Source organism: Strix uralensis, chromosome 4 (assembly GCF_047716275.1).
Source record: "Strix uralensis isolate ZFMK-TIS-50842 chromosome 4, bStrUra1, whole genome shotgun sequence".
Taxonomy (NCBI): Eukaryota; Metazoa; Chordata; class Aves; order Strigiformes; family Strigidae; genus Strix; species Strix uralensis.
Genome location: NC_133975.1, coordinates 51,228,651 through 51,256,225, shown reverse-complemented (window position 1 = coordinate 51,256,225; position 27,575 = coordinate 51,228,651). Strand labels below are relative to the sequence as shown.

The following is a 27,575-nucleotide window of genomic DNA, read 5'->3' as shown; positions in this document are numbered from 1 at the left end:
TCAAAAGCTTTTAAAGATATGCAAGTGCTTAGATCCTTCCTGGCTAGAGTTACATGGTTGTAAAATAAATATATGTACACATACCTACATATTTAAGATATTTACTGTCCATGCTGGCATTTATTACTTTCCTCTAATGCTCCCACCTCATTGCTTATATTAAGGTTGAAAACTGCCTTCTAGAAATGTCTCTGAAATAAGAGAAGAGTGGGCCCTGTTCCCTGATAATCCAGATGATTTCTGGATAGTGTCGCAGTACAAGCCCTACATTTGAGAACACTATAAATTAGCAAGTACCAAGTACAGCAGAGACTTTCAAGTCTTGTGCTTATGAATTTTGCAGAAAATTTGAACATAATGAATTCATCAGTGTACTTTTGGGAAATTGCACTAGGCAGACTGTTTCCACTCCAATTTTTAGTGTGTTCCAGCTAAATGGTACAGAGTTGATGTCAGGAACACGTTAGCAAACAGCGGTTCTTTTACAGTCAGTCATATCCCACATTTGGACCGTTAAAAGATGGATCTGAGCTCATTGATATCACTGTACAAGCATTTGAGGTCTTGAATTCAGCCATTAGAGAGAGCTGTTGAGCTCCATCTCTTGAGAGAATATTTCACATTTTAATCTGGCAATCTGTATGCTGCCAGGTATATTTGTAGGGAAACAGGGAGGATGGTGGGTGTGCTTTAGACAGTATACCTAATGATGGTTAGTGGGTTTATTTACACCAGAATACATAAATTAAAGCAATGGGTTGCTAAGAACCCCATGTATTCTCTTACTCAGTTTTTGTTGCCCTGGGTCTCCTTAACCAATCTGAATTGGTGGTTACAGTTTCTCTGACATGCTTTGGGTATAGGATGTCTTACTGGTGGTCTTCTGGTGTCCTGTACTGCTTAGCAATTAAAGTGCTTGCTCTGCCTATCCACGTTCCATATCTGTTCCCCTGTGCATGTGGTAAAAGGAGGTATCTGTTTCTGAGAAGGGAAGCAGTAACCGTTCTGTTTACGGGAGTGCTCTGTCCCTCTCTATAGGAGGAAGAGGAGGGGTCTGAGGAGGACAGCAATGTGAAGCCAGATTTCACAATTACCATGAAAACAGATTTCAATGTGCGTAGCTTCTTGGATCAGCTAGAAGACGATGCTGATGGGTTTGTTTCCCCAGTGGATGATAAGATGCCAGCTAGGAGCAATCAGGATATGGGGCTTTCAAATCTCCATGAAGCATCCATGTATGTTGAATTCACAGGCAACTTCAAAAAGTTATTTCTTGCTCGATACCATTTTATTTGTCAGCAAAGTGTCTAGATTTTTTTTGCCATTAATGATCTGAGTCAGAAGTTTTTGCGCTTTATTTTTAAATGCAATACACCTTCATATGAAAGGGTTTGGGAAGAAACTACCTTGCTCTGATACTGATATTCAACTTTGCATCTTTGGATTCTAGCACTACATAGTAGCTCCACTTCACCAGTGACAGGCCTTTATCATGAAAACAACCCTGTACTCTACAAGGTTTTTCACGTTTTGGAGATGTCAAGTTGAACTAGCTTTGCTAGTTCCAAGCGTGTAGGTCTGATGCAAACACACGTAGGTCATAGCCTTAAGCCTCAAGACCATTGAATCTTGATCCTATAAGAGTCACCAAAACCAGTCCCATCTTCAGCAAGTTTCTTAGAAGTTAGTAGTGAATTGTGAAGTGCACGCTTGACCTCCTTAGAAGCTTCAGCTTCAGTGTATGATCATTTTGCTGAACTAAATTCAGAGAGCTTTGTGTTGCAAGTAACATTAGATTGCCAGAGCTGTTTGCAGGAGCAGCTCCATCACTTGGCATACATACAGCCATACATTTGTAGATTTACTGTGTGTTTCCTGTTATAATTGTGTACATATGTATAATCTTGTTTATATTTAAACCCAACAGCCCTGAACTCTTAGAGCAGCTTCAGGAAGTCAGGGAAGAGAAAAAGCGAATCAGAAAAAAATTGAGAGACTTTGAAGATAATTTTTTCCGACAAAATGGAAGGTAATTTCTCAGCTGTCTCTCTGTCCTTCAGATACTTTTAATCTGTTTGGCATCTACAAAGATCTCCAAATATGGAAGGTTACCTGAATTCACTATTACGTATTTCTTCATTATCATCAGTGTTTTGCCCACATTCATTACAGTTGCCCATTAAAATTAATTACCTCCCCCTAAAAAAAAACCATAAAGTCAGTGACCACAGTGTCTTTGAAAACTTTGTTTTAGGACAAGCTGAGGGAAGCAAAAGTACATATTGTGAAAATTCAGCTGCCTCTAGCACAGCTGACAGAAATGATGGAAAAGTTTCTCAGTGATAGAATAATTGGTTTTTTTCCTGATGATGTGTGTTTAGATTTCTGTCCTATTCTTGCTTGTCTGTGAGGTATCCAGACACTAGTTTAACAAATATTTCTGCTTTAGTGTAGCTGGGTTTATAATTTTCAGAAAAAATCCCTCATGAATGAGCTGATAGAATGTTTTAATATATTTGTACTGTTAAATTATCCTGTTAGTTTCTTGCCACCAGCCATCATCCTTAAAGGTTCTTCTAAAATCACTGAAAGCTTGGAAGTTTCATGTAAGCTAAGAGAAATCTGATCAGATACCATCTTCATATTCACAAGTGTGCCAGTTCATGTAAGCGGTGTGGTGCCAAGCCAGAAGCTGTGTTTTACTTTGCCGTGCTAGCAGGCTGACATTCAGATGGCTCCTGAAATGTTTTTCAAATGTTGTGTAGAGGCTGGCAATTTCAGAGAAGAAGAGCGTGCTTCAAAATAAGGTTTTGCTTTTGGAAGCATGGGATTGTGTTCAGCCTCAGTATGCAAGTGTCCCACACTTTGTTGTAGCAGTTTGTTTACCCCTCTCAAAGGGTAAAAGTTTTGGTTTTGTTCCCTGATGGGGAGTGGAGGAGAGGAGATGCTTTGTAGGTCTTGTTGGGGGACGGGGGGAGGCTGCTGAGGGAAGATGTCCTGTTACAGAAATCCTCACGATCTGCTTTCACTCCCACTAGGAATGTGCAGAAAGAGGACCGCACTCCTATGGCTGAAGAATACAACGAATACAAGCAGATTAAGGCCAAGCTGAGGCTGCTGGAGGTCCTGATCAGTAAAAGAGATATTAGTTCCAAGATCATGTAAAGCAGGAGAATGTTTTTGCCGGTAAACAAAGAGGAGAGAGCACCAAATGGACAAATGCATGAAGTGGATGCAGCGGGAGCCTGGCTGGGGAGAGCTGAGGAGCTCCCTGGGAACTGAAGGGCCTTTTCCAGAGGCGGGAGGGGGAGGAAAGGTGGCTTTCCATCACTCTCTACACTTGCTGTTGCCCACTCTTTCTCCAGGCCTGATGCCCAAAATGGAGTTTGCCAGTGTAGGAGACATGACACTGCGCTCAGTGACTTCACTGAAGGGATCCTTCTGTTTTGATTTGCTTACAGATTCTGTAATATTTAGAGTATCAAACCCAGCCATGCTATTTTTTTTTTCCCCAGAATACCATAGCAAGAGGCAAAGTAGGATGAATAGTGATTAAATCATCAAATAGCTTCTACTTTAGTTTAACAAATGCCCTGACTGATCTCACGTGAAGGGACAGGTCAGAGGGCATCAAGACTGTTCTCTTGTAGCTACAGTAAAGATTTGCTCAGACTTTTGACCTGACTGTTTGGAGTCCAGCATCTTCTTTGCTCTAGATAAATGCTGTAAGAATCTCCTGGTTGTCACCCAGAGCTGGTGTGGGTTACAGTTTTGCCTAGGCTTGAGTTGGGTTTTCTTCCCACTTTTTGGATGACCAGTTCGGCTGAAGTAGAAGAAAGTACTTGCATCTGTTTGGGGTAGCAAAGAAAATGAGCTGTGCAGCAAGGTTCCTGCTGGCTTGTTCTGCTTGGAAGGTGATACTGTAACATTATTTCGTTTAGGCAACTGGGAGGAAAAGAGGTTTTAAAAGCTTTAAGTCAGAATCCCTTGGAATTTTGGTAGCTGATCAGTTAAATGTCTGCTGTCAGTCTGGAAGATATCTGAAAGACCCACCCCATTGGTACATGTGCTTCATCGTCTGATACAGATGTAAGAGTCCAACCTGAACAGTCCGTGTGGGTGTCATACATACCGCTAGCCTAAATTTTGTTCCTTTATGTACACCAATCAATCAGACTATGTGGGCTGCAGCAATGACACCCTGATGGTGGCAACAGAGGATGGTCTTTTCTTCCCGGTGTGTACTGGTGGTATACTAGCACAGAGGATACAGGAAGGAACTGAAAGCCTAGAGCCATGCTCTGCCTATAGAAAGGGCCCGTGTCTTAGGCGCAGGCTTTGACAATTCAATGTATTCAAATTCGTTTATGACTTTCAGAAAAGAAAGTCCTGGGATGCCTGATTCAGGTGCTTGTGTCAGACAGATTCTGCCTGAAGGAGTGAAAGGCAACGAGTTCAGGAATGCACCAAGTAGCTGAGGGCTCACAGTTCTCCAGTCCTGGGCCACCTGGGCTCGCTCTCCCACTCTAGAGGCTTGTGTGCACCAGTGAGCCAGGGCTCGACCCCTGGCTCAACCCTGATGTCCCAGGGTGAGCATTTCTGTAATGGTTTCTTTCGCCTTGATCCCCCAAGGAGCTAATGTGCAGAAGCCAAATGTCTGAGATCAAATGCAGTGCCAGTTGTCATAGCCAGGCTTTATGCAAGTCATGCTGGAGGAGGCAAGAAGAGGACCCCCAAAACAACTTCTCCCCCTTCCTTCTTTATATGGGCAAGTGTGCTCACAAACAGATGTATTTGGGTTGTGGTACTTAGACTTATCCCCTTCCACTCACTGTATGTGCTATGTTAATTCTTGCCAAAACCAATGCTGAGGGTGTTTTGGTCTCTTCAAGATCCATAAACACTTCAGAAGGCAGCCTTCTCCCAGGAGGTTTGCACATACCCATTGCTAGTCTGGATGGGTAAGGCAGTGATGTGCATTAGTCAAAGCACTTAGGACAGGGACTCCTGGGTTGTTTGTATTTTTTTATTGATTGCAGAATTGCCCTTCCTATATAAAATCAGTGAAGACTGAATTTCATATTTTCAAGGAGTCCAAAGGACTTATGTGCTGACCTGGGGCTTGGCTTTTCAGAGATGCTGAGTTCCCATCACATGAGAGATGTGGGCTCTGCCTCTGCAAAACTGATCCTTTGGGTGTGTTAACCGGGCTGATAAATGGGCTCAAAAACTGCTTTTGAAGATGTTTGACTGGAAGGGAAGCATGTCCAGGGTAACCCCCTGTCTGAACACAGGGCAGTGCAGGAAAACAGCTGTGCCTTTGTCCTTCAGCCTGCTCATGTGGGCTCTTCCTCTCCGAGTCCATAGTCAGCTCTCCCTACTTATTTTAGATAGAGCAGCTGAGCCAAACCAGCTGCAGTGTCACTCTACTAGTAGAAGTGTGGGATGAGAAAGGATGTTGCGTTACTAAAAAGTCCTTAGCACTGGCTCAGTTCTGTGTTGTTCAGACCCAGTTCAGCAAAGCAAAAACATGCATGGTGAGCATATGCCTCAAGCTGGTCTGCCTTTGGGATTTTGCTGAATTATGATAGACTAAAGCTTGGGCATTTTGTTGAATCTGGGCCTGGACATCTTTATATGGACAAGAGAAGCAGTTTTTGCCCTTTTTTCATAGTCATACATTTTTCCAGTGGGCCAAGGCTTCCCAGGAGTATGTTTTCTCTGCTTATTTTTTAAAAGCCTGTTTGCACTGTGTACTGATAAATTATCTGTTTTGCTGGGTTTTGCCCCTGACAAATCTTGATAAATGATATGTAGGGAACAGTCCATTTTATTTTTAAACTGATGAGATTGTAGCATTTTCTGATGCTTAGTTACCGCTGTTTACATGGTATATTGCTAGAATTTCAGATAGTTTATATGAAATGCAAGTACAATTATGCACTTTAGAGAGTTTATATTTTTGAACTTTGAAAGCTAAAAGTAACAAAACCTGTTAACTGAGATTGTACATTAAAAGAAAAAAAAAACACCACACCTAGCCATCTCTCTCTTTAAACTGTTCTTTTCAAGTCTTTCCCCATGGAAAAAAAAAGAAAAAAAAAAAAAAAAAACACCAACCAAACAAAAAAAAACATCACCTGCCTCATTACGAAGGAAACTGCTAGGAAAGACTATTGTAGAGAAGAAGGGAATTTTAAAATTCCAGCCCTGGAAAGACACATACAAATGCTCAAATTTCTGTCCCAGTTTGCAGATGCTGTGACTCCCCTCTCCCAGGCCTACACAGGAGGAGGGCTCCAAGACCTGAGCACTAAAATGTTGTCTTTGTATCTCCCACAGATGATTTGACTTCCTGCTAACCACAAACAGCCAGAACTTATGTTTGCCCCACCACACTGCTCTAAGTCAATCCAAGCAACACCTGTGCATTTTGTTTGATGATTTGTCTATGCTAACATCAATGACTATTGACTGGAGAACATTAAATACAAGACTGTGTTTTTTAAAGGTGTGAAGTACTGTACAAAAATCTACTTTATGTGATATAAATAAGCTGTTAGTATAAGACAACCTGTTTTCATGTCACTAAAACAAACTGTCTGCTGTGGGATGGCAGTACGGTCTGTTGGGCTTCCCATCCACTGGGGCCATTTCAGAGACGCATGTTTGTGTGTTACCACATCGAGGTATAATAAATCATTGCAGTTTATTTAAATGATGACGATGAATGGGTTGTGGACAAAATTAAGATTGCAAGAGTTAAAGATAGAGGAAAAACTTGTCATTCTTACAAGTTGCATTTGTTCTGTTTACTCCTGAGTAAACAGTCAAAGAATGGATGTTGATGTTAAAGGCAGTGAAATTAAAACATCTTATCTTTTAATCATTTTGCTAAGACATCAGTTGTTATTCCTGGGACGTGCAAGTTTCAGAGGGTAAGTGCTGCCAGATGTCCTCCAGCCTGAGGTGCTTCCCGAGTCCTCTTTGGAGATGTTTGCAGGCTGGTGATTCACTGGCGCTTGAAACAAGCTGCCGTGGTGGGAGCCAGGCTGTAGCCTGCGACCGTCCCCACGGTGCCAGGGGGCTGAAGCTCACCCTGTGTGGGGCCGTGCTGGCTGGTGGCAACTGCGCAGAAGCCCAGCTTTTGTCACACGTGAGACCAGCTGATGCTTGGTGTATGTACAGGGTGCGGAGCTGTACTTCAGCTTGTTCTTCAGCTTACTTCGGCTTCACTATTTCCATTTCCCATCTTGGGGAAGGGATCCAAGGACTTCAGGCTGTTGGGGAGGGAATTTGGGTCCAGGCTCATTTCTCTAAGCCAAGGCAGAAGAGGGAACTTTGCTCCTGTGCAGATGGGGAAGTTAATTTTGCATTTGAAACTGTAACAAAGGATGTGTTCATTGACCCCTGTTAGGGGGATAACTTGGTGGAAGTGGTGGCTCACTTCCTTCCTATCTCTGGATGCTGTCATATTCCTGAAGGGCAAAAAGACCCTTATCCCAGTGGGTGCATGTACACAGTGCCTTCTGATTTGGCAGAGGATGCAGATTCTAGCACTATCCCCTGCATGTGTTAAAAAAAGTATTGTTAGCACCAGGAGCGGCAGCAGAACTGTAGTAAAATGTGTCGCATGCCTCATGGGCTGGGCTGATTTCATGGTTGTGCAGGGGGAAGTGATGTTCATTTACCCTTGGGAAACAGTCCAGTGCTTCACGTGCGCCGACCATGCTGGAACCCAACCCTGTTGCTGCTGGCGTTAACAGCCATCTGCAGCAGGAGGACAAGCCTTGGCGTGAGGCATTACTTGGTGCGTGTACCAGCGCTTGCCAGGGCTCAGCTCTTGCCGGGTGTTTTGTGATACTGGTCTGATTGCAAAATTTATGTGTGTAGAGAAATCTCTCCCTACATCTGAGTTGCCTAACTCCCTCTCTCCTCTGAAGAGCAGCTGCTTGCTGCCTCTGTGGTCCCTGGTTAACAGGGGGGTGAGCTGTATGAGTGCTAAAGGTGATGCAGTTCTGGTAAATGGGCTGTGGGTGTTCAGGGGCAGAGATCTGTTTCTGCAGGGGATTCCCCTTGCAAACATTTAAACAATGCATGAAACAACTGTAAATGGTAAATTGAGAGTGCAACTACTGAAAAAGCTGGGGAACTTATTCCTTGTAAGTGCAGTGGGTGAAATTCTGGCCCTACTGAAAGCAAGTGTTGCTGTTGGTTTTGCGATAGTGCTCAACTGCACTTCAGCATTGCTGGCTTTTAAGAAAGGCGTAATGATGTTAGCCTAGCCTCTGCTGGCTGTGACCAACTCCTCCTTGCCACTTTTCCAGAAAAAAAAAAAACCAATGGGGACTGAAATTGTCACAGACCAACTCAAAAATAAGTTTTGCATTAATTTCAAAATACAAAGTACCCCACAGTCAGTAAGAAGGGGAGTAAGTGGGGCAAATCTACATCAGCGAAAGGCAACAAGCAGAGATGCAAAATGAGAGGGAGCCAGGCCAACAGCTAAGCAGGATTTCCTTGTCTCCCATTTCTTCTTCAGGGAGTTGCTAGGGTATTGGTGCCTTTGACCATCACAGTGTTCGGCGTCTCAGGCCCTTTGCTTGGGATGCGAGACACGTAAATTGGCTTCAAGAGTCCAACCATGACCAGCCCCGTTCACCCCTATGTGTCTTGGTGCCCCAAATTAAGATTAATGGAAAACTTGTAAAAAGCTCTTGCCCGTAGAGATGGGCTCTTGCCCTTCTAGCTGTTGAGGGGGGCAGTTGAGTCTCACCAACCTGTACAGTCACTTGCAGCATGGGGTGTCGTACACTTGCTGGACCTTGTGCGTTCAGAGTGATCCTTGTGCCTCCCTTTGGACACCTGCATGCAGTGGTGAACTGTCTCCTACTAAATGGGTATGCATATACATCAAACAAGATACATTTATGCAAATAGCTTGATGTACATCACATAGTTGAGGTGGTTGAGTGCAGAAGCCAGCACTAGGGAAGGGGGGGGGGGGAATTGTGCTTGACTGAAAAAAATTAATAACAATCACTTTTTTCAGACTGCATTTGCTGTATGAAAGCAACTAGATAACTGTCCTGCAGCCCATATATTCCGCAGCTACTGAAACCTAGCAAATAGGGGCTTGGGGCTATGTTTACATGATTTATGGAAGCAAGTTTAATTTGAATCTGTGGTGTCTTTTTTAACATAAATGGATTGACAAACATTATGTGTACATTTTATATTTTTTATGAAACAAGAAAATAAAACTATTTTGACTGCAGGTGTTTGGTGACAACTTCTGTTACATGTGTAACACTGCTAGAGGCGGCTCAGCTCTGTATGCAAGCAGCTGGGCAGCAGCAATCTCCCTGCCCTTGTCCTGGGAGCCCTGAGCTGGCTCCCCCTGCCTTGGTCATCTTGCCAAAAAAGAGGAGAAGGGGGGGGTGATATTTCACTGCCCCCACTCTGGGTTAAATAACACATTGCCCCAGGATAAGGCAGCCAGGCAGGGCCTGAGCTGCATGTGCAGACATGTGTGTGCATGCTGGCATACACCCTGGCTGCCCTCCTCATCCTCAGCTGGACATGGCTGACAGTTGCCTATGGAAGACATGTGCATGACATCTAAATACGTATATACACACTTTGCATGTATATATTATATAAAAAAGTATATACATTATAGCTACACTATCTGCAATACACCATAAGCACAATATACCCTATATACAAAATATACTACATACACTATCATACAAGTATATATACACCTTACACAATTATACATCACACAGTATATGCCTTACATTGTTTATAGAGACAGTATATATAGGTTATGTGCATATACCTATATGGACTTACAGATCTATCCATATATACATACATGCATGCAAAATATGCAACCATCTATTTATATTTTCTGTGGAGGCAGAGAAGTATTTTACTTTGTTCTGAAATAAACTTTCTGGTAGAAAATGCCACTTCATGTCTGGCATTTGAGCAGTGCCCCCATTTGCCACCAACTGTTCACCAGTGTCACAACAGCCCTTTCCCCAGCAGCCTGAGGGTTGAGTTGTCTTTTTGTTTCACTTCAGCCTGCCCATCTTGCAGGCACAACACAAATACTTTGAATACATACTTTTAGCTTGGTAAGATTTATTTGTAGGTATATGACAACAGATGCAGTACCATAAGTAACCTTAATTACAAATTATGTTGCAAATATGATATGTCTATGTTTATATATAAACATTGTATATATACACAAACATATATATATGCACATGGTACCTCATTATTAATCCTACCTTGATGCTCTGTATTTACCCACACAGCTAAAGGAAAGAGCAGCACCCTTCCTTCATAAACTCAGGAAAGTTGAAGCCCTAAGCCCACATGATGGAGATCCTGTATTAAGCCAGTAAATTAACTGCATTTGCACACACCCATGTCCCACAGTGCTGGGGAACCAAGCAAGCCCCATAAGGCCACATCATTGCCAGCTGAATTCCACAGGGCTGTGGGGCCAGGCAGGAGAGGCCATGGGCTGGAGAAGCCTTGGTGGCCTTCAGCACCGTGAGGAAAGGCACGGCTGCAGGCCCTGGTGCCTGTGAGGTGGGAGGAAAGGAGGAGAAACACCAGGGACATAGGGATGAAGGGACAGGCTTGGATAGGCTCGGGTCTGGTCTTAATTCCCAGCTTTTCCACAGAGGACTTGCCTGGCTCTGGCCAAGCCAGGACAGGCAAATAAAACTTCTCCTGCTCCATCCATAGAGACAGCAAGTCCCCTGGGGCTGGGGAGCTCACCAGCAGCAGGGCCAAGGCAGGGGTAGGCAGCACCCTCCTTCCAGATGCTGAGAGGTACGGCAAGACCAGCAGGAGAGGCAGTGCCGGTGCCTGGAGCAGCCCCTCCTTTGCTTTCTGACACAAAGGCAGCCACTCAGTCAGAATTAAACATCAAATTTATTGCATAATACTGTACTATGTACACACACATCGAAAATAAACATTTTATATAATTGTATATTTGTCTTCAATGCTGCATTAGAAAGAGGCTGGAGGGCTCTCAGTGTAGCCCGCAGCTTGTCTTAAAAAACCCAGAAGCCTAAAACCTTTAGTTATGAGGTGCAAAGTTCAATACTGTATATTGAACATGGTGCATAAATACTAATAACAAGTCAATGTCAAAACCACCCTAGGCTTAAAATGAGATTTACAACAAGACCTGAAAAATGGGGGGACTTCATTTAATGGGGGGGTGAGGCTGGGGGAAAGAGGATAAAGGCTCTCCAACTTACAGGATAGTTTTAGGTAATGATTTTGCCTACTCAAGTGCTAACTAATGTACATTTCCAGTATAATTCATACAGATTGTCCTTTAGGGCCCCTCAGCAAAACAGCTGTCAAGTAAAAGGGCTCCTGTCAAACAGCAAAATAAAGTAACCCTAACTGCAAAAATAAAACCAACCTCCAAACAGAAGGTTATCGCTCAAATGTGGGTCTCACGCTTTTTTCTTTTATCTGACCTGATGGGACTGGAGAGCCTGTACACGCCTCACACACTCACCCCCCCCGCTGCCGCACGCTCACATGCACGCACGTGTACATTCACACACGCGCAACTCCTCTGGTCAAAGCAGCCACCTCACCTTGTATTGGAGTAACAGGTCTGTTCGGATGGAAAAACAGGGCTCGGCGAAGCCCACCCATCGAACTCACAGACTTGCCAAGATAGAAACACAAGAGAGATGCAATTTGAGAAAACCGTTATTATATGTAGGATCTGTCCTTCCACAAGCCTGAACACAAACCCTGCTCCAGAGGAGTCTGAGGCTTCTTTAAGAAGACATTGCTTGGAAACAAAATTTGAGACAAGGTAGGAAAAACAACCCAACCCCCCCAAACCATCACATTCTCCATGAGACATCCTGGTGCAAAGACAGAGCATCACTAATACATTGCCCTGGGGGTCACAAATGACATCCCAGCCTAGTACCATCCGCCAAGGACCAAAGGGCAGAGGGGAGATTTCCACTCAAAGCAAGCAAGAACCAGCTTGCATTTAAAAAGGGAGGAAAAAGGGGGGGGGAAAATCACAGCTTTTCGAAAAGGAGATCACCATTTCATCCTCAGTTTCCACCATAGTCTAAATGCAAGGAACATCAAAATATTTAAACTGGGTTAAAAGGAGAGGGGGGCGACAGTGATAAAAGCAAACTACAAGGAATTGTTGGGAGGGCAGTGATATCCAGTTGGAGAGGAAACAACAAAAACGCCCACTGAACTGATTTTGTTCAGTAGATGAGAAAACTAAAAGCAGTAGCCTCTCCCTGCTGAAGCCCCACAAAATGCTGGCAGCATCAGGCTGAAACTGCATCATCTCAATCTATTATTATTGTTATTAATTATATTTTCCCCCAAAAAATGTTCTGATCCATTCCCTTATAAAAATAAAGCCAAGCCCATCGTTTTCTTCCTCCGTACCCAAGTGTCTGTGCCTCTCCCACGTAGGTCAAGCTAAGCTAAAGCCCTCGTAGTGATCGATGGCTTGCACCAGCCGGGCGCTGAGGATCTCCTTGCTGCTGTACTTGGGCAAGTCCAGGAGATTGTAGCAGGTATGTGCCACAGGCAGGTACTGCTCCCCGCTGGTGGTGGATTGGATGACGATGCGCAGGCTGGACATGCCGTAGATAGGAATGCGGTCGCTGCCCGTCAGGAACACTAGAAGCAGAGGGAAGGTTGGACAGTTATAGGGCAGGCGACCTCAGGCAGAGGGCTGTGCCTGAAGGCAAACTCCATCCCCCACCCCGCACCACGAGACCCTGCCTGCAGGGACTGAAACACTGACTGAACTCCATGCTGCAGGGCCAGGGCACGGCTGGCCTCACAGAGGAGGTGCAGGAGAGGCGAGGCAAGAAGCAAGGCCATTGCTGAGTGTGCAGATGAGTAAATAAAGTGGCCAACGGCACCCTCTTCCCTTAAAAGCTCCCTCTTATACCCAGGCAGGATAAAAAGGAGCAAAGCCAGGGCTGCCTGATGCCTGTGAACATCATCTGAACATGAGCCAGCAGTGTGCCCAGGTGGCCAAGAAGGCCAATGGCATCCTGGCTTGTATCAGAAATAGTGTGGCCAGCAGGGACAGGGAAGGGATCTTACCCCTGTACTCGGCACTGGTGAGGCCGCACCTCGATGACTGTGTTCAGTTTTGGGCCCCTCACTACAAAAAGGACATCGAATTACTCGAGCGTGTCCAGAGAAGGGCAACGAAGCTGGTGAAGGGTCTGGAGCACATGTCGTACGAGGAGCAGCTGAGGGAACTGGGGTTGTTTAGTCTGGAGAAGAGGAGGCTGAGGGGAGACCTCATCGCCCTCTACAACTACCTGAAAGGAGGTTGCAGAGAGCTGGGGATGAGTCTCTTTAACCAAGTAACAAGCGATAGGACAAGAGGGAATGGCCTCAAATTGCGCCAGGGAAGGTTTAGACTAGATATTAGGAAGCATTTCTTTACAGAACGGGTTGTTAGGCGTTGGAATGGGCTGCCCAGGGAGGTGGTGGAGTCCCCATCCCCGGAGGTGTTTAAGAGTTGGGTTGACATAGCGCTGAGGGATCTGGTGTAGTTGGGAACTGTCAGTGTTAGGTCAATAGTTGGACTGGATGATCTTCAAGGTCTTTTCCAACCTAGACAATTCTGTGATTCTCTGGCAGGGGCACACCCCTGGGGAAGAGGCAGAGGGGGCCCAGCCACTCTCCCTGCTGCCACCCCTCCCAGACACAGCACCTCGATGCCAGGAGCAGGGTTGGTTTCTCCTTGCTGCTCCCCATCACACCCATGCTCCCCCTGAGCATCACCCTCGTGCACTGTCCCTGCCATGGCTGTTTGGGGAGTGGGGGGAATTACCCCCAAAAGCCTCTGCTGGAAATCGGACCCCCGGGACCTTCACACAGCTGCTAACTTCAGCATGCAAGTTTTGGCTGAGCCATTTTTTCAACTCAAACATGCAGGACAACTAGCTGACTGCTCGTTTCTTGGGGGGAGGAAAACCTCATATAAAAACACTAGCCCTTATCTTTCCAGCAGTCACAGAATCACAGAGTGGCTGAGTTTGAAGGGACCTCTGGAGGTCCTCTGGGCCAACCCCCCTGCTCAAGCAGGGCCACCTAGAGCAGCCTGCCTAGGACTGTGTCCAGCTTTCAAGTATCTCCAAGGATGAAGGATCCACAACCTCTCTGGGTAAGTGTGCCAGTGCTCTGTCACTCTCACAGGGAAAAAAGTGTTTCCTGATGTTCAGAAGGAACTCACTGTGTTTCAGTTCATGCCCATCGCCTCTGGTCCTGTCACCGGGCACCACTGAGAAGACCCTGGCTCTGTCCTCTTTGCACCCTCCCTGCATGTATTTGTACTCCTTGATGAAGTCCCCTGTGAGCCTTCTCTTCTCCAGGCTGAACAGTCCCCGTTCTCACAGGCTTTCCTGAGAGGAGAGATGCTCCAGTGCCCCAGTCATCTTAGCAGCCCTTCGCTGGAGTCTCTCCAGTATGTCCATGTCCCTCTCATACACTGGGGAGTCCAGAAGTGGTCACAGCACTCCAGATGGAGCCTCACCAGGGCTGAGTAGAGGGTAAAGCTCACCCCCTTGGACCTCCTGGCAACACTCCCCACTAATGCAACCCAAGGTACCATTCACCTTCTTTGCAGCAGGAGCACATTGTGGGCTCATAGTCAACTTGGTGTCCACCACAACTCCCAAGGGAGCAAAAGTTACTAGCTATAGCAAGAAACTCAGAACCACCTGCCCTTAAAACCATGTATTTCTCCTTGTCTCCCCTTTTGTCCCCAGATGACCCCCACAGAGCAGCTCAGATCTGTGGGCAGCTGGGACACTTGAAGCAACACACACACTTCCCAAGGCCACCTCTGCAGGGGATTTCCTCCCCTTCTCAGCACACCACCCACCATACTAGCACAAGGAGACCACCATCAGGAGGGGAGGTATCTGCTACTGTAAGTGGTCTCACTTTTCACCACCCGGCAAAGCAAACGGATGGATACTGCACTCCCTTGTGAGACTGCATTGGATCTTGCACTGCAGATATCACCCAGTGACTTTGAGGGTAAAAATGAACACAAAAGAAAAAAAAAAAAAGACAGTGAGAAAACAGGTTATCTGACTAGCAGATAACTCAGGAAATAGCCATTCATGCTGATCATTTTCTAGTACTTAATGCAATGTGCTGTAACCCTGGAGCTCTGCAGTCACTCCCACCTGAGTCTTCAATTTCAGGAGACACTCTGCACCCACTGCAAGATACTTACAGAGAAATTTCTTCTTCTTTTCCAAGGGAAATGCATGAAAGGTTTCCCAGAACATTCTCACAGTTGGGTGTGTTGCAGTGTAGTCTCCCTTATAGACAGCACTCTGTTAAAAACCAGAAAGTCACAGCATTTCATCCGGCACTAGAAAGCCAAGACTAAGCAAAAGACAGACCTGATCTCTTCTGGTATCTGACATCAGATCAATGTCTGACAGTTACGAAATGGAGCACAAGATGGGTCACAGGCAACAGCATGGCTCAAAGACCCAGCAAAGGGCTCTCCCAGCAATGTGGAAGGCAGGCATTAGCCTTCTAGCTATTCAGTTAATTACATGTGTCATGAGGAATCCTGGAGTACCTGCTCACAGGCTGGACTCATGAATAGGATCAAGTGTTCCGCATTGCAAAGTCACTTTTACTGCTGAGGTTGAGATTGAGCAAGTAGCTTGCTAATCTATGCGTTTTGAGAGGATATAACTCTTACTGTGTGTCCAGACTCCCCTTTGAACCCTTGGCTGTGTACTTTTTGCCCTTGTGCAGTGGAGTGAGTTTTACTGTAGGTGAAGACCCTGATTTTGTCTCTTCCCATCATTCTTAGGTTTCATTCCTAAAAACAGCAGATGGAAGTTGTCCTTTCTCATCCTGAATTTCTTCCCCAAGCTTCATCAGTAGCAGGACAGCCCAGTAAGAAACTTCTCATGTGAATAATGGCAAGGTGTAGAAGTAGCATAAAAAAAGATACCTGTGGCTTGTCACATCTCATGTCCCAGGCTAGTGCCCACCTCACACAACTGTGCAATCCTGGTACTTGTGAAAAAGAAGAAAAATAGAACAAAAGGAAAGCTTTACCTCCTCCAGTTCCTCCCAGTTGTAGTTACTGTTTCCAACTATCATGGCCCTGAGCTCTGTGGGCTGGAAGAGTTCCAGGACTTTCCCACCACACACTTTCAGGAAGCCAGTGGAAAAGGCCGTGTACCACTCATGGATGGAGAGGTTGAAGATGTAATTTACATAGGCTTCAACAAATTCTTTCCTAGTGCATCAAGAGAGAACAGGCAAAGGAAAGCACTTTTATTCATATGCCTGAGCAGCACCACTGCTAAGTCTCCCTGTTTCTGCCTGTGTCTTGCAAACATGAGTCTCCAACAGGTTAAACCTGCTGCACTCCTCTCACTGAGCTGAGTCACTGCAACATGGACAAAGTACTAGGCAGCAAGTACCACCATGTGTCTGCTTATTCCACAGCACCAGCAGCATGGGAGGTCCCCCAGTAGTCCAGGCTCCACACTACCAGTAAACGCACCCAGTGGCCTTGCACCCAGTTCCTCACAGGGCCAGGAGGGAGCCAGAGCACTGGGGAGGTGTCAGGAACAGAGCGGTCTTCCCTACGGAACCCGTGGCCTGCACAGAGGTTGTGTTAAGCAAATATCAGGATTCAGTCACCAGAGGAACATGTCCACCCCCGGCCCAGCTCCTGCAACCCTACATTTAGGAAGCCTGGGAAATAACCTACAGCTCTTCTCAGTCCACAGGTGTCTGGGGTTGCTCAGCACAGGGCTCTGTGCCCACCTGCAATGACCTCGGACTGCCAGGTTGCTGTGAGCAGGTGCTTTGCTGGCAGGAGGGAATAGACGGTGCCCAGAAGACCACCACTTCCAAAGCCAAGAGCCTCACATAGCCCTAGTTAGGGGAATCTTCAGAGGCAGCTCCTGTCGACTCAGTCCCCAATGACTCTTGCCAGTGGTTTAGCACTTCCAAAGCCAAAGCTGTAGCCTAGAGGCAGACTGAGGAAATCCTGCTCTAAAAAGTCTTGATCTGAAACTGCATGGCTAATTCACCCGCCCCCAGCCCCAAAGAGAAAGCCACCAAAAGAAATCAAGAAATACCCCTCACTACAGAGCAAGAAAATACTCTTTGAAAGCAAAGAAACCTCCTCTTCAGCCTTCACATTCTAGTTAAATAAATACAGGACTTGTGCATTCAGAGTACGTGGCAAAGAGAATGACTCCTCTCAGAATGACAACCCTGTTTTGCTTCAGGAGTTCCCAAGAACAGCATTAAAATAAAAACAGCATTCTGTAGTCATTGGCAAGAAACCCATGGCAAGCCCTGTCCAAACCCTGTCTCTGGATTTTGTTAGGAGGTTAAACATCTTTATTCTACTTTCTCTTTCCTATTCTCAAAGCACTGTGATCTGAGTGCAACTCTAGAATTTTATTTATGAAATTACTTAACATATTTCCCCTAAAGTTGGGGGTTTGGGGGGGGGGGGCGTGTTTTTTGTTTGTTTGGGTTTTGGTTTGGTTTGCTTTTTGGGGATTTTTTTTTGGTGGTTTTTTTTTGTTTTTTGGTTGTTTTGTTGTTTTTTTTTGTTTTTTTTTTTTTTGTTTGTTTGTTTGTTTGTTTTTTACACCTGACAATAATGCACCAGCCAATGTGGGAAACTGGGACATGAAACTATTCTCTGTGGGTAGAGGTGTCGTTTTTTCCTGACATTCGAGAGCAGATCACACCCGCAGTCAGAGGATAAGCAGATCAGGGAACACCACGGAATCCAATATCTCAGTCTCTAGCTAAGGAGGTCACAACTGAAATATTTTGACCTTTTGGTGGAGGAATGCAAAAGCGATGAGGGATGGGTGAGAAAGTAAAAAAGAAAAATAAGGAGGCAGACTGACAAATATGAAAACTTGGAATAAGAAATCACATAGCGAAGGGGGAGTTATTTTCCAGTGCATATATTTTATTGTCATTTTCCTAATAGTCACCTGAGCATTAGGGAAATTCAAGCTGATTAAGCACTTAACTGTTGCTTAATACCTTTTCTGGCTGTTACAGTCATGAACCCTTTATCAAGAACATTTTATGTGACACCCAATATGAACTCCAAAGGAGAAAGGGAAAACACAGGCATTTCCTACTTGGCATTTTTCAAAGCAATTCTTGTGTATTCTTCGGTTCTTGGTGAACTTTCCTCAGGCAGGAAGGGCAGTGCCCAAAGACATGCACACGGCAAACTATTCAGGTCAGGAGGGCAGCAATTTGGTCCCTGGCCTCTAAATGTAGGGGCTGAGGAAGTCATTAAGGTGGATGAATTGACAGCCATGTCTAGACTTGGATTTAGAGGTTAGCTTGAGTTCAAAACTCTGGTCAAGATGAAGCAACTGCATTTCAGAATGTGTTAAGCCAGTGGAGCTACACACTAGCCTTTCTCCTTAAAGATTTTATTGTCTTGTTGCCTATCCTGACTTAATAACAGTTGCAGGAGCTAACCTGGGTGCTCTTCCCAAACATTTGCTCAGCTGAAATCTTTGTTCCTCCCCCTAGGCCAATATGGCACACAGTAGAAAAACGGCCATTTTTCTTTTGAGTGTACATGCCCAGCCTAAAAACCTAAAGGGTACCATCACTGGCATTTTCATCTTTACTTCACTATCACAAGTGTAGATTAAGCTTTCCTCTATTTACCTGAAGCCCATCTTCTCCTTGCAGGGAGAGAGACATACACTGCTCCATCTCCACGTGGGTTTTGCACGAAGGCAGCTATTTAGCTGTAAAATTGCACCCTTTGGGGCAGCAGTAGAGTAGGTAAGAAGGTAAAACAGACAAAGCTTTTGTTACAGCAATGGCTTTAGACACAATCAGAACCCTTTTAAATAATCAGATTAATAGGAAATGACTTCATCTCCAGACTTGCCAGCAAGGTCTTCAGCAATCCTAGCACAAGCCCCTAACCATGCTGCTGACTAGTCACTGGATCACACTGTTTTGCCAGCAGAGAAAGAATTTGAACGCTGCTTCAAGTAATAAAGGCTTTTGTAGAAATCCAATTACAGGATTATGAGAAGAAAATAGTTTAGCAGCTGGAAAAAAAAAAAGGGAGGGAAATGGTAGCTGTGCTAGTAACAACCCTCAGGTGTTCAGTCAAACGGAAAGGAATCTATGTACAGTAGGGCCTTATGGCTCTCATCAGGGATGGTGGTCTGCTATTGGGCGTACTCAACAGAAAGTGTTTCTAGCTCCAGAATTAATAGTATAAACAAGTTTGCCAGGCTCAGTTTTGTTGGTCACGTACAGTTCCTCTCTTAAACCATCAGGGAGACTAACCTTCGAGGGCCAAAATCATGCTGCAATCTCTATTTACCATGAGACAACTACCAAGGGCCTATATGAAGGCCTTTTATAGGGAAGATGTCCCACACCCTTTTGGATGGACATTTTCCAAACATTGGTAGAAAAATTATGAAAACTTGCCTTTTTTTTTTTTACTGGCACCCAGTAACTTCTGAACAACTGGTCTTAGAATTAGTTTGCAGTGGCTTCTAATTCTCTCCTACATTTCACCTCAGCCAAGTTTTCTGTGGCATTGCACCTTACTTCACCACAAGTATGAGCCCAAGCCCATATATGCCCCACTCACCTGTTGTCCTTTTGCACCAGAATTTTATCTCCATCTTCAATCAGGTTCTTCTGCTCTGTCACACCATAGCTCTCCCTGCAGATCTATACAAAAATCAGAAAACTAATTTCACCAGAAGTACTTTTCAGGCCATATGCCTGCAGAAAGATAAGAGTTCTCTTTCACAGTTGACTGGCATGTGAAGGGTGGGCCAGAGAAAAAGGTATATGCAGTACATTTTTTCTCTGCTCCAAATGCCCTGCATGCTTCATCACCTTCCATCATTTACTTTTGTTGTACAACTGCTATTAAGTCTAAATGCAAACTCAGAAAGGAAAAAAGTTGTTTTTAGGTAAATTTCCTGATAAAAAAACAAAGAGATTGATAACTAAGAAACTATACTTAACTAATCCCACGTGCTCTGTCAATAAAAAGGACTCTCTTTTTTGTAATAGAAGCTCAGTAGGTTAATTCATCCACTCTCATTACAAGATGGTATGACCACAGACAGCTTCCTGCTTTTGCCTGGCCTAGGACAACACCAGTACAAACATACATTCTGTACTTACAAAATTGGTCATGTGGTAAAAATGCAAAAGGATCAATTTTCCAGTTGCCATACACAAAAGAGGCTCAGATTTCAACAAGCAAGATGACTTATTAATTTCAAGGTTTGGTATATCAGTTATTTATCAATTTCAAAGTTTTATCAGATATATCTGTATATATCTTTATATATTATGCCATATATAGTGCAAGAAAGACAGAGTAAGAATGCTCTTTTGTGTGAAAAGATAATTTGGAGAAAAATCTCTTATGTTACTTCAAAGGTATTCTTTTCTACACAGTCTGCATTATCATCATCATTATGGCTTCATTACTTCATCCTGAATTGCAGCTCTGCCCTGCATGAGACACAGTCAGACCTAGGTCTGACTCACTCCAGAGGTAAGTTTGATCTAAGAGACTTTATGTGCTCTCATTTATGAAACAAGGAAATGGACAACACTCTCCTAGCTCAGCAAGTGTTTTCTTCACCACGTGTAGCAGAGTTTCCTGGTACCTTGTTTTTACCCCAGGCAGGCCCTGGACAGAGAGGTCAAGAACCCAGATCAAGCTCAAGATGAACCCATCACTCACAACCTGTTAGAGCATCAGGACTTTAAAGCAAAGACATTGAAACATGGAAGCCCTTACCCTGCATGACTCAGAGGAAGACACAGCTTGGAGAATAACGATGCTGTATCTCCCTGTGAGGTTCTAAATGGACACACCTGATATTCCAATGTACATCAAGATCACACTCTTAATTTCAGAGAATTTCCACTGTGTAACAAAGACTACTGCGTCTAGGTTACTAGCTAGAAAAAAAGTATTTTACTGCTGCAGTAGCACAGGAAAGCTGACGAACTTGACATGTCTCCTAGCAATAGCCTCCAGCACTTTGTTTCTAAGAAAGTCTGACCAAGCACATTCACTGTAAATTTTTAAGTTAAAAACTATTAATATTATGACAGCAATGAAAATTCTAAATTGTGTTAGCATTTCAAGAATTGTGTCTAGCGTGAGAAGTTGGTCACTGGCATTTAAGTCACATGCCACAGTGACAACAAGGCTATTTTGAAAACCACTCTGCTTAATCTACTTACTAGCTCAGTTTTCATGACCACATACAAAAGAACAAAGGATTTTACAGCAAAGAATTTTAACATTAACATTTAATATTAACACGGGGTATGTACTACAGGCATAGTTTGGAACAAACCATAATATAGATGAATAACTAGATGGGCTTCAACTGTACTGTAACAATCACAGAGTTGATATGTTAAATGAGTCTTACTGTAAAATTCAAGCAGAATGTCTCTTCTACATCTTCCCCAGGGTAATCTAAAAGTTGCTGAAGACTCCTGCAGAACAGGAAGGGAAAGAAATGAGAAAAAAAAAAAATCAGAGATTCAAAAAGCCATACACCTAAAGGGGAAAAGAAATTCAGCAAAAGTAAACAGCATCATACATCTGGGTAATAGGATTGCAAGAGGGAGAATCTCTCAGTCACCAGAAGGGGTAAGAATGAAATACACCTCAAATAAATAGATGCTTTCTTAGAAGCAGGATTAATGGCAGTCCACACAAATTATCAATATAGTCCATGCCTACCTAGTACATGGATGCCCTTTAATGATCCTGGCCTTAGAATAGCACATTTCTAGTGCTTAAGGACTGCTAGATATTTATGCCATCACCACACAAAGGTCTGAGGGAGTGGAGGAAGAGAAGGTGGTGGATTATATCTGTACCCTCATCATGTAGAAAATATTCTCCTATCTCTCAAAATCCTGCTGCTGTCTTCCTGGCATTTTACCTCACTATTGTTAAATACAGCTGTCGCTTTGTGCAGATAAATCAGGTGGCAACTCAGAAGACAGCAGTCAGACAGCGGGATCTTAACCTCTCAGAGGGAACCAATATCCCCATGCAATTAGGCAGAAAAGATTCAATATGCCATTTAGAAAAAAAGTCATTCCTTCACTCCATTCAACTTCCTTCTTTCTGGCATGGGAGCAGGTCAGAGTTACACTGGTTCAGGGATGGGACAGTTCACATCCTACACATGCCCATCCTGGGCTACATCATGAGACATGCATAGGATCTGCTTGCGAATCCAAGACTGGCTTGAGGAGAAAGGCTGAGGCTAGGATCTGGGATCATGCATGCAATCACACAGTGGAGGGACATGCCCCCACCCCTGTTTCCAAAGGAGCATGGTAGGTATCTTTTGGCTGTGTTGATACTCAGTTTCTGGGGGTCAAGAAGGTGGGTACAGAGGTTAGATCCTAAGCAGGCAGATCTGATAGCCTGTGGGAGAGAAGTCTTACATAAAATTCACCACCAGCTTATGTACTTTGCTAGGATCACAGCCCCCCAAATTAATCAGTCACTCAAAAGGATCAGGAGGCATTTTACTGAACAGCTTTTACCCAGTTTGCCATTTCTTGTTCTCAGTTGGATGGTCTCCCTTCCCAGAAAGGCTGCAAATTTTGCTTTTCATACCTTCCTTCTGTAGGGGATAGCTCCTTCAAATCCTCCAGGCAGGGCTTCACATTCAAGAGCTTTTTGTACAGAGCCAAGGGAAAGTGAAGGTCTACCACTGTGAAGTTGTATATTGCAAGACCGCATATGATGCCAATCAGGTGAAACCAGTTGTGTTCTACAAAACACTGCAAACCCAGACAGAGAAATCATCATGAGACACACTGTCACTGGTGCAATGTGCAGTACCCTTTCCCCCATGCACTAAGAAGCCAGCCCCTGCTTTTCCAACTGGAACAAAATCAGAGAGCTCCCACCAGGTTCCAGTTTGGTTGTGAATTCCTTGTTGGAGTGTGGCACAGAAATGAACATTCAGACACCAAGCCCTATTAGTTTGTAAGCCATGATTAGCTGTGGAAACAGCAACAGCTGCTTTCCACCTTATCTGCCTTTTATTTCTTTTTCACACACCTCTGCATTTAGACATTAACAAAGCTTCAATGTTTGCTGTCTATGTACTGCAAGAAAATGTGTTAACAATTCTCTCCCTACCACCCATCCTATTTTCTATTAAAAGCTTACACATAACCACAGTGCCACCCAGGCAAATATACCAACATAGGTGTTGATACACTGGCATGTCAGTCACAGACTGGCTGCCTGTATTTGTTAAATGTTGTAAATACATGACTCGTACTTTCAGTGCTTACACTGTCATTCTTGGTGTCAAAGGGCTTGTTTTTAGAGCATTAACATGAGGAGTAATTGCTCTGTAATACTGTTCACAAGTTACAAAAGGTACCATGTAATTTCCTGCCTTGTAAAATGTAATTAATAAATTGAAAAGAACCCCACCAGGGCAGCTACACCTTAAGGGAAGACTGACATCATTTCCCATCTTGCTACCTGAGAAGAAGAAAAATGGACATAAACCACCACCTCCACCATAATGCTATCTGACAGGTACAGAACTTGCACTCTACACTCTTCCAAAACTAACCAGCTTTCACTACAAACCATGTTTCTTGCTGTTTAAGAGCTTCCTCACATAAAGCATTAACAAGTTTAGACCCTGAAGGTGATAGTGAGGCATGACTAAGTGGATTGGTTGCAATTACGTGAACAGCAAGGGAAGCACAGAATTCTAATGCCATTACGGCCTAAACCTCTGGTTCTGTAAAACAGCACATGATTAGTCACATTCATGATAATAAGGGCTCTATTAATTGTCATCTGATACTTAATACAAGTTTTATTATGGGATAAGAATAAAGAGAAAGAGCCAACTCCTTAACAGGCACAATCATCACCATTCTACTAAAGTTAATGGACCTGTACTAATTTACACTGACTGAAAACAGAGCTGACATTGTATTGTGGGTGGAAAATGAGAGGAAGATCATTTCTTCCCTATAGTTTGCCACTAACCTTGTTGTCATTCAAATGCAGTATATTATTTCAACCTGCATGTACACAGGGCAAGGGCTTACCGTGTCTGAAAACCACAGCAGGTTTGACTCTGGGTAGTAAGTGAACATGCCATAGATAGGGTTGAGGAGTTCTTTTAACAACAAGAGGAAAAATTCCTTTGTCACTCCTCCAGCATCAACAGCTTCCTCACCATCAAAGATGACCTGTAGAAAAAGCAGGTCAGTAACAGGGATGCAGAGCTGAGACTGAGTGAATCAGACATCTTTCTAATCAGGAGCCACACAAAGCAATTTGTCTAACATGCCCAAATCCACTGCAACCCATGAGCCTGTTTCAGTGCTCTGCTTGCAGGGAGGGAAAGGGAACAGAGAGTGGCAAATCAGATATTTTGAAGATGTTTATCTCCTTATGGAAATCATAAATAACCACCTGTCCTCCCAACAAGCAAAGCAGTAACATGACAGCAACTGCTAAATTTTGTAGCAACCTCTCAGAGATAAAACATATACTATTTTAAGTGGCCTATTGCTGCTGAAGAGCAAAACAGAGACCGCATACTATCATAGAAATGTTTCCTCCCCTACCCCTTATACAGTGGACACACCAGGAAAAGACAGTAAACCCCCTGCCTGCCTTCTTGTAAACTGTCCACTGCCAAAACACTCCAGGAGTCGGACAGAAGAAAGACTCAACCCTTGCACTGATTATGTCAAGCGTCCCTGTGTGCTATACCTATGGAGAAGCCACTGTACACTGGTGAAGTAGTAATGTGAACGACTGAAAGGCTGCAGAAATGTTGGCTGGATAAGAGGGTGCCACAGGTATAGTAAAAACTTACTTTAAGAGGCTTTTTCAAATCAATGTCTGAATGGATGCTCAACTCCCTTAAAGCATCACCAACTAAGTTACTCCTGCGAACATGAAGTACAAGGAAAGGGCTTCTGGCCAGCAGAGGCTCCAGGGTGAGAAGCATGAAGACATTCTGCAAATTTGCACCATTTATTGCAACCTGTAGATAAGAGAGGGGTGAAAAACAGCTGCTGATTGGTTCCTTTCTTCCTAGGGAAGGAAAACAGTTAACTGCTATATGGTTGGTGTTCCTTCCTTACTCTTTTCATTTGGTTTCCCCAGGGTACCAGGAATACATGCTCACTCCATACAAGTGTGTGTGCCTGTATGCCTACCTACCCCCCAGCCCATTTCCCATATGAACACCTTTTGAGTCCACTGATTGATTCACCAAATTTAAGCAACAGAGAGATCAAATTCCCAAACATTTTTTGACATTAGGCAGGTGGGTGGGGAAAAAAGGCTTTATTCATGCTCTTGAGTCAAGAATGAGTCAAGAAACTCAGTGTGAACACACCTTGAGAAGAGTCAGAGAGTCTACGAGGGAAAGCAATGTTACTAACATACCAAACAAGGAGCCAGTTGACAACCACACCTGGCAAGGCACCAGGGAATCCATCACATACAATTCAAAGCTCTTATCTACACAGATTTTATGGTGTCAGGTAAGGCCAGTCAAAGCTTTGACCACACATAGTATATTCATTCTCATGTATTGTTCATAGTAAATGGCAAATTCACATTTGAAAATTCAGTTTAAGAATCAGTTCAACCCGAGGCAGAAATCCACTAGAAAGCAGGCTTCCCCCATTCCAGCACTCACAGAAGTACTGGTTTCTTTGCCCTCTAAGTGGTTGTCTTCATAAAGATGCTATCTCTCAGAGCTACAAAACCTCTACCTGCCTGCTCTCCTGTCAAGGTAAGGTAGATACCCTGCTCACAAACTGGGCAGCTGAAAATATACAGAAGAGGGGGACAAAATGAAAGCAGAAGGTGACTCCAGCTTCTGAGTATAGGCCGAGCCTCCTCTGCCTTGCTGCAGGTTATGTGTTCAAGTGGCCATAGCGAAGCTAAGAGATGGATATTACATGGAATCAGCACCATGGCCACAAATAACTATGGTGACAGTTTTCTACCCTGAAGGAACCTGACAACCAAGGACATCAGCAAAGTCATTTCACAGAGGATGGGATGAGCCCCAGACCCTGGCTGCACTGGATGAGGGATCAGTGTCCGATGCTTTGCCCCTCTCAGGAGCCACCTGCATGAGCAATGCCTGGCACTGGGACGTTTACACTGGCACAGAGGCCAGCTGTCCTTGTCACAGCCTGGCTGTGAGCTGGCTTGGCTGCCACCTTGTCGAGGCAATCCCAAGCACAAATACAGGCTGGATGATGAGTGGATGGAAAACTATGAGACAGCAACATGCGCTCACAGACCAGAAAGCCAACCATATCCCGGGCTGCATCAAGAGGAGTGTGACCAGCAGGTCGAAAGAGGTGATTCTGCCCCTCTACTCCACTCTCGTGAGATCCCACCTGTCTGGGACCCCCAACATAAGGAGGACATAGGCCTGCTCGAGCGGGTCCAGAGGAGGCCACGAAGATGATCAGGGGGCTGGAGCACCTCCCCTGTGAGGACAGGCTGAGACAGTTGGGGTTGTTCAGCCTGGAGAAGAGAAGGCTCCAGGGAGACCTTATAGCGGCCTTCCAGTACTTAAAGGGGGCTACAGGAAAGATGGGGAGGGACTCTATCAGGGAGTGTAGGGATAGGACAAGGGGTAACGGTTTTAAACTGGAAGAGGGTAGATTTAGATTAGATATAAGGAAGAAATTCTTCACTGTGAGAGTGGTGAGACACTGGAACAGGTTGCCCAGAGAAGCTGTGGCTGCCCCCTCCCTGGAAGTGTTCAAGGCCAGGTTGGATGGGGCTTTGAGCAACCTGGTCTAGTGGAAGGTGTCCCTGCCCATGGCAGGGGGGTTGGAACTAGATGATCTTTTAAGTCCCTTCCAACCCTAGCCATGCTATGATTCTATACAGGGTAAAGGTGCTGGAGCTTAATACCTGCTCTGAACACGCTCCTGGAGAACCACAGGTCTGCACCCCTCACCGCAAATGGGTGGGTCAGCTGCTGACAACAGCTGCTGCCTGCAACCACAAACTGTGTCAGGAGTTGGTCTTCAACCCTCACTTCTGACAACCACTCCTCCTGCACCAGGCAGAAACTTGAAAAAAGTGCCCACTTACCTGAAGGCTTGTCTACTTTTCCAGCCTTACAGTTCCTCTAATAGAGACCTCACCTTACTACTTCTCCTTGGACTATCATAACTACATAAGTATTCCTTTCCTGTACTGTTTAAGTTTCCACCACATGTACATCTGGCAGTTCTGATGTTACCAAACATTTTGAAGTGAAAGACACTAAGCACTGCCTCTGCAATATCCAGGCCAAAGAGGTTCTCCAGCTACTCTGCTCTCCCGTATCATGGAAACAATAAAGTGCTGCACACACTAACTCCCAATGAATGCCTTTCCTTGCAGGCACCAACACAAAAGC

General features: G+C 44.6%; 2 protein-coding genes across 14 annotated transcripts in view; one reads left to right on the top strand and one right to left on the bottom strand.

The window, feature by feature from the left end:
* Positions 1-9,277, top strand: part of FAM13A (family with sequence similarity 13 member A) — a 142,243-nt gene extending 132,966 nt beyond the window's left edge. For 9 of the 10 annotated variants that reach the window (XM_074866737.1, XM_074866736.1, XM_074866735.1 and 6 more), the window contains 3 exons: positions 1,039-1,235; positions 1,928-2,029; positions 3,039-9,277. In XM_074866737.1, the coding sequence (XP_074722838.1) occupies positions 1,039-1,235; positions 1,928-2,029; positions 3,039-3,165 (426 nt within the window). In that variant the 3' untranslated portion in view covers positions 3,166-9,277. The remainder of the gene's footprint in view (positions 1-1,038; positions 1,236-1,927; positions 2,030-3,038) is intronic. The other variant, XM_074866730.1, reaches the window with a different exon arrangement.
* Positions 9,278-10,940: 1,663 nt separating this feature from the next.
* The window catches only part of LOC141942781 (putative E3 ubiquitin-protein ligase HERC3), a 54,663-nt gene continuing 38,028 nt past the window's right edge, over positions 10,941-27,575 (bottom strand). For 3 of the 4 annotated variants that reach the window (XM_074866725.1, XM_074866726.1, XM_074866723.1), the window contains exons 18-25: positions 25,008-25,178; positions 24,229-24,372; positions 22,760-22,926; positions 21,549-21,615; positions 19,727-19,809; positions 16,156-16,339; positions 15,308-15,410; positions 10,941-12,717 (exon numbers count right to left, since the gene is read on the bottom strand). In XM_074866725.1, coding sequence (XP_074722826.1) covers positions 12,509-12,717; positions 15,308-15,410; positions 16,156-16,339; positions 19,727-19,809; positions 21,549-21,615; positions 22,760-22,926; positions 24,229-24,372; positions 25,008-25,178 — 1,128 coding nt within the window. In that variant the 3' untranslated portion in view covers positions 10,941-12,508. Of the gene's footprint in view, positions 12,718-15,307; positions 15,411-16,155; positions 16,340-18,774; positions 18,873-19,726; positions 19,810-21,548; positions 21,616-22,759; positions 22,927-24,228; positions 24,373-25,007; positions 25,179-27,575 lie in introns of those variants that run through there. The other variant, XM_074866724.1, reaches the window with a different exon arrangement.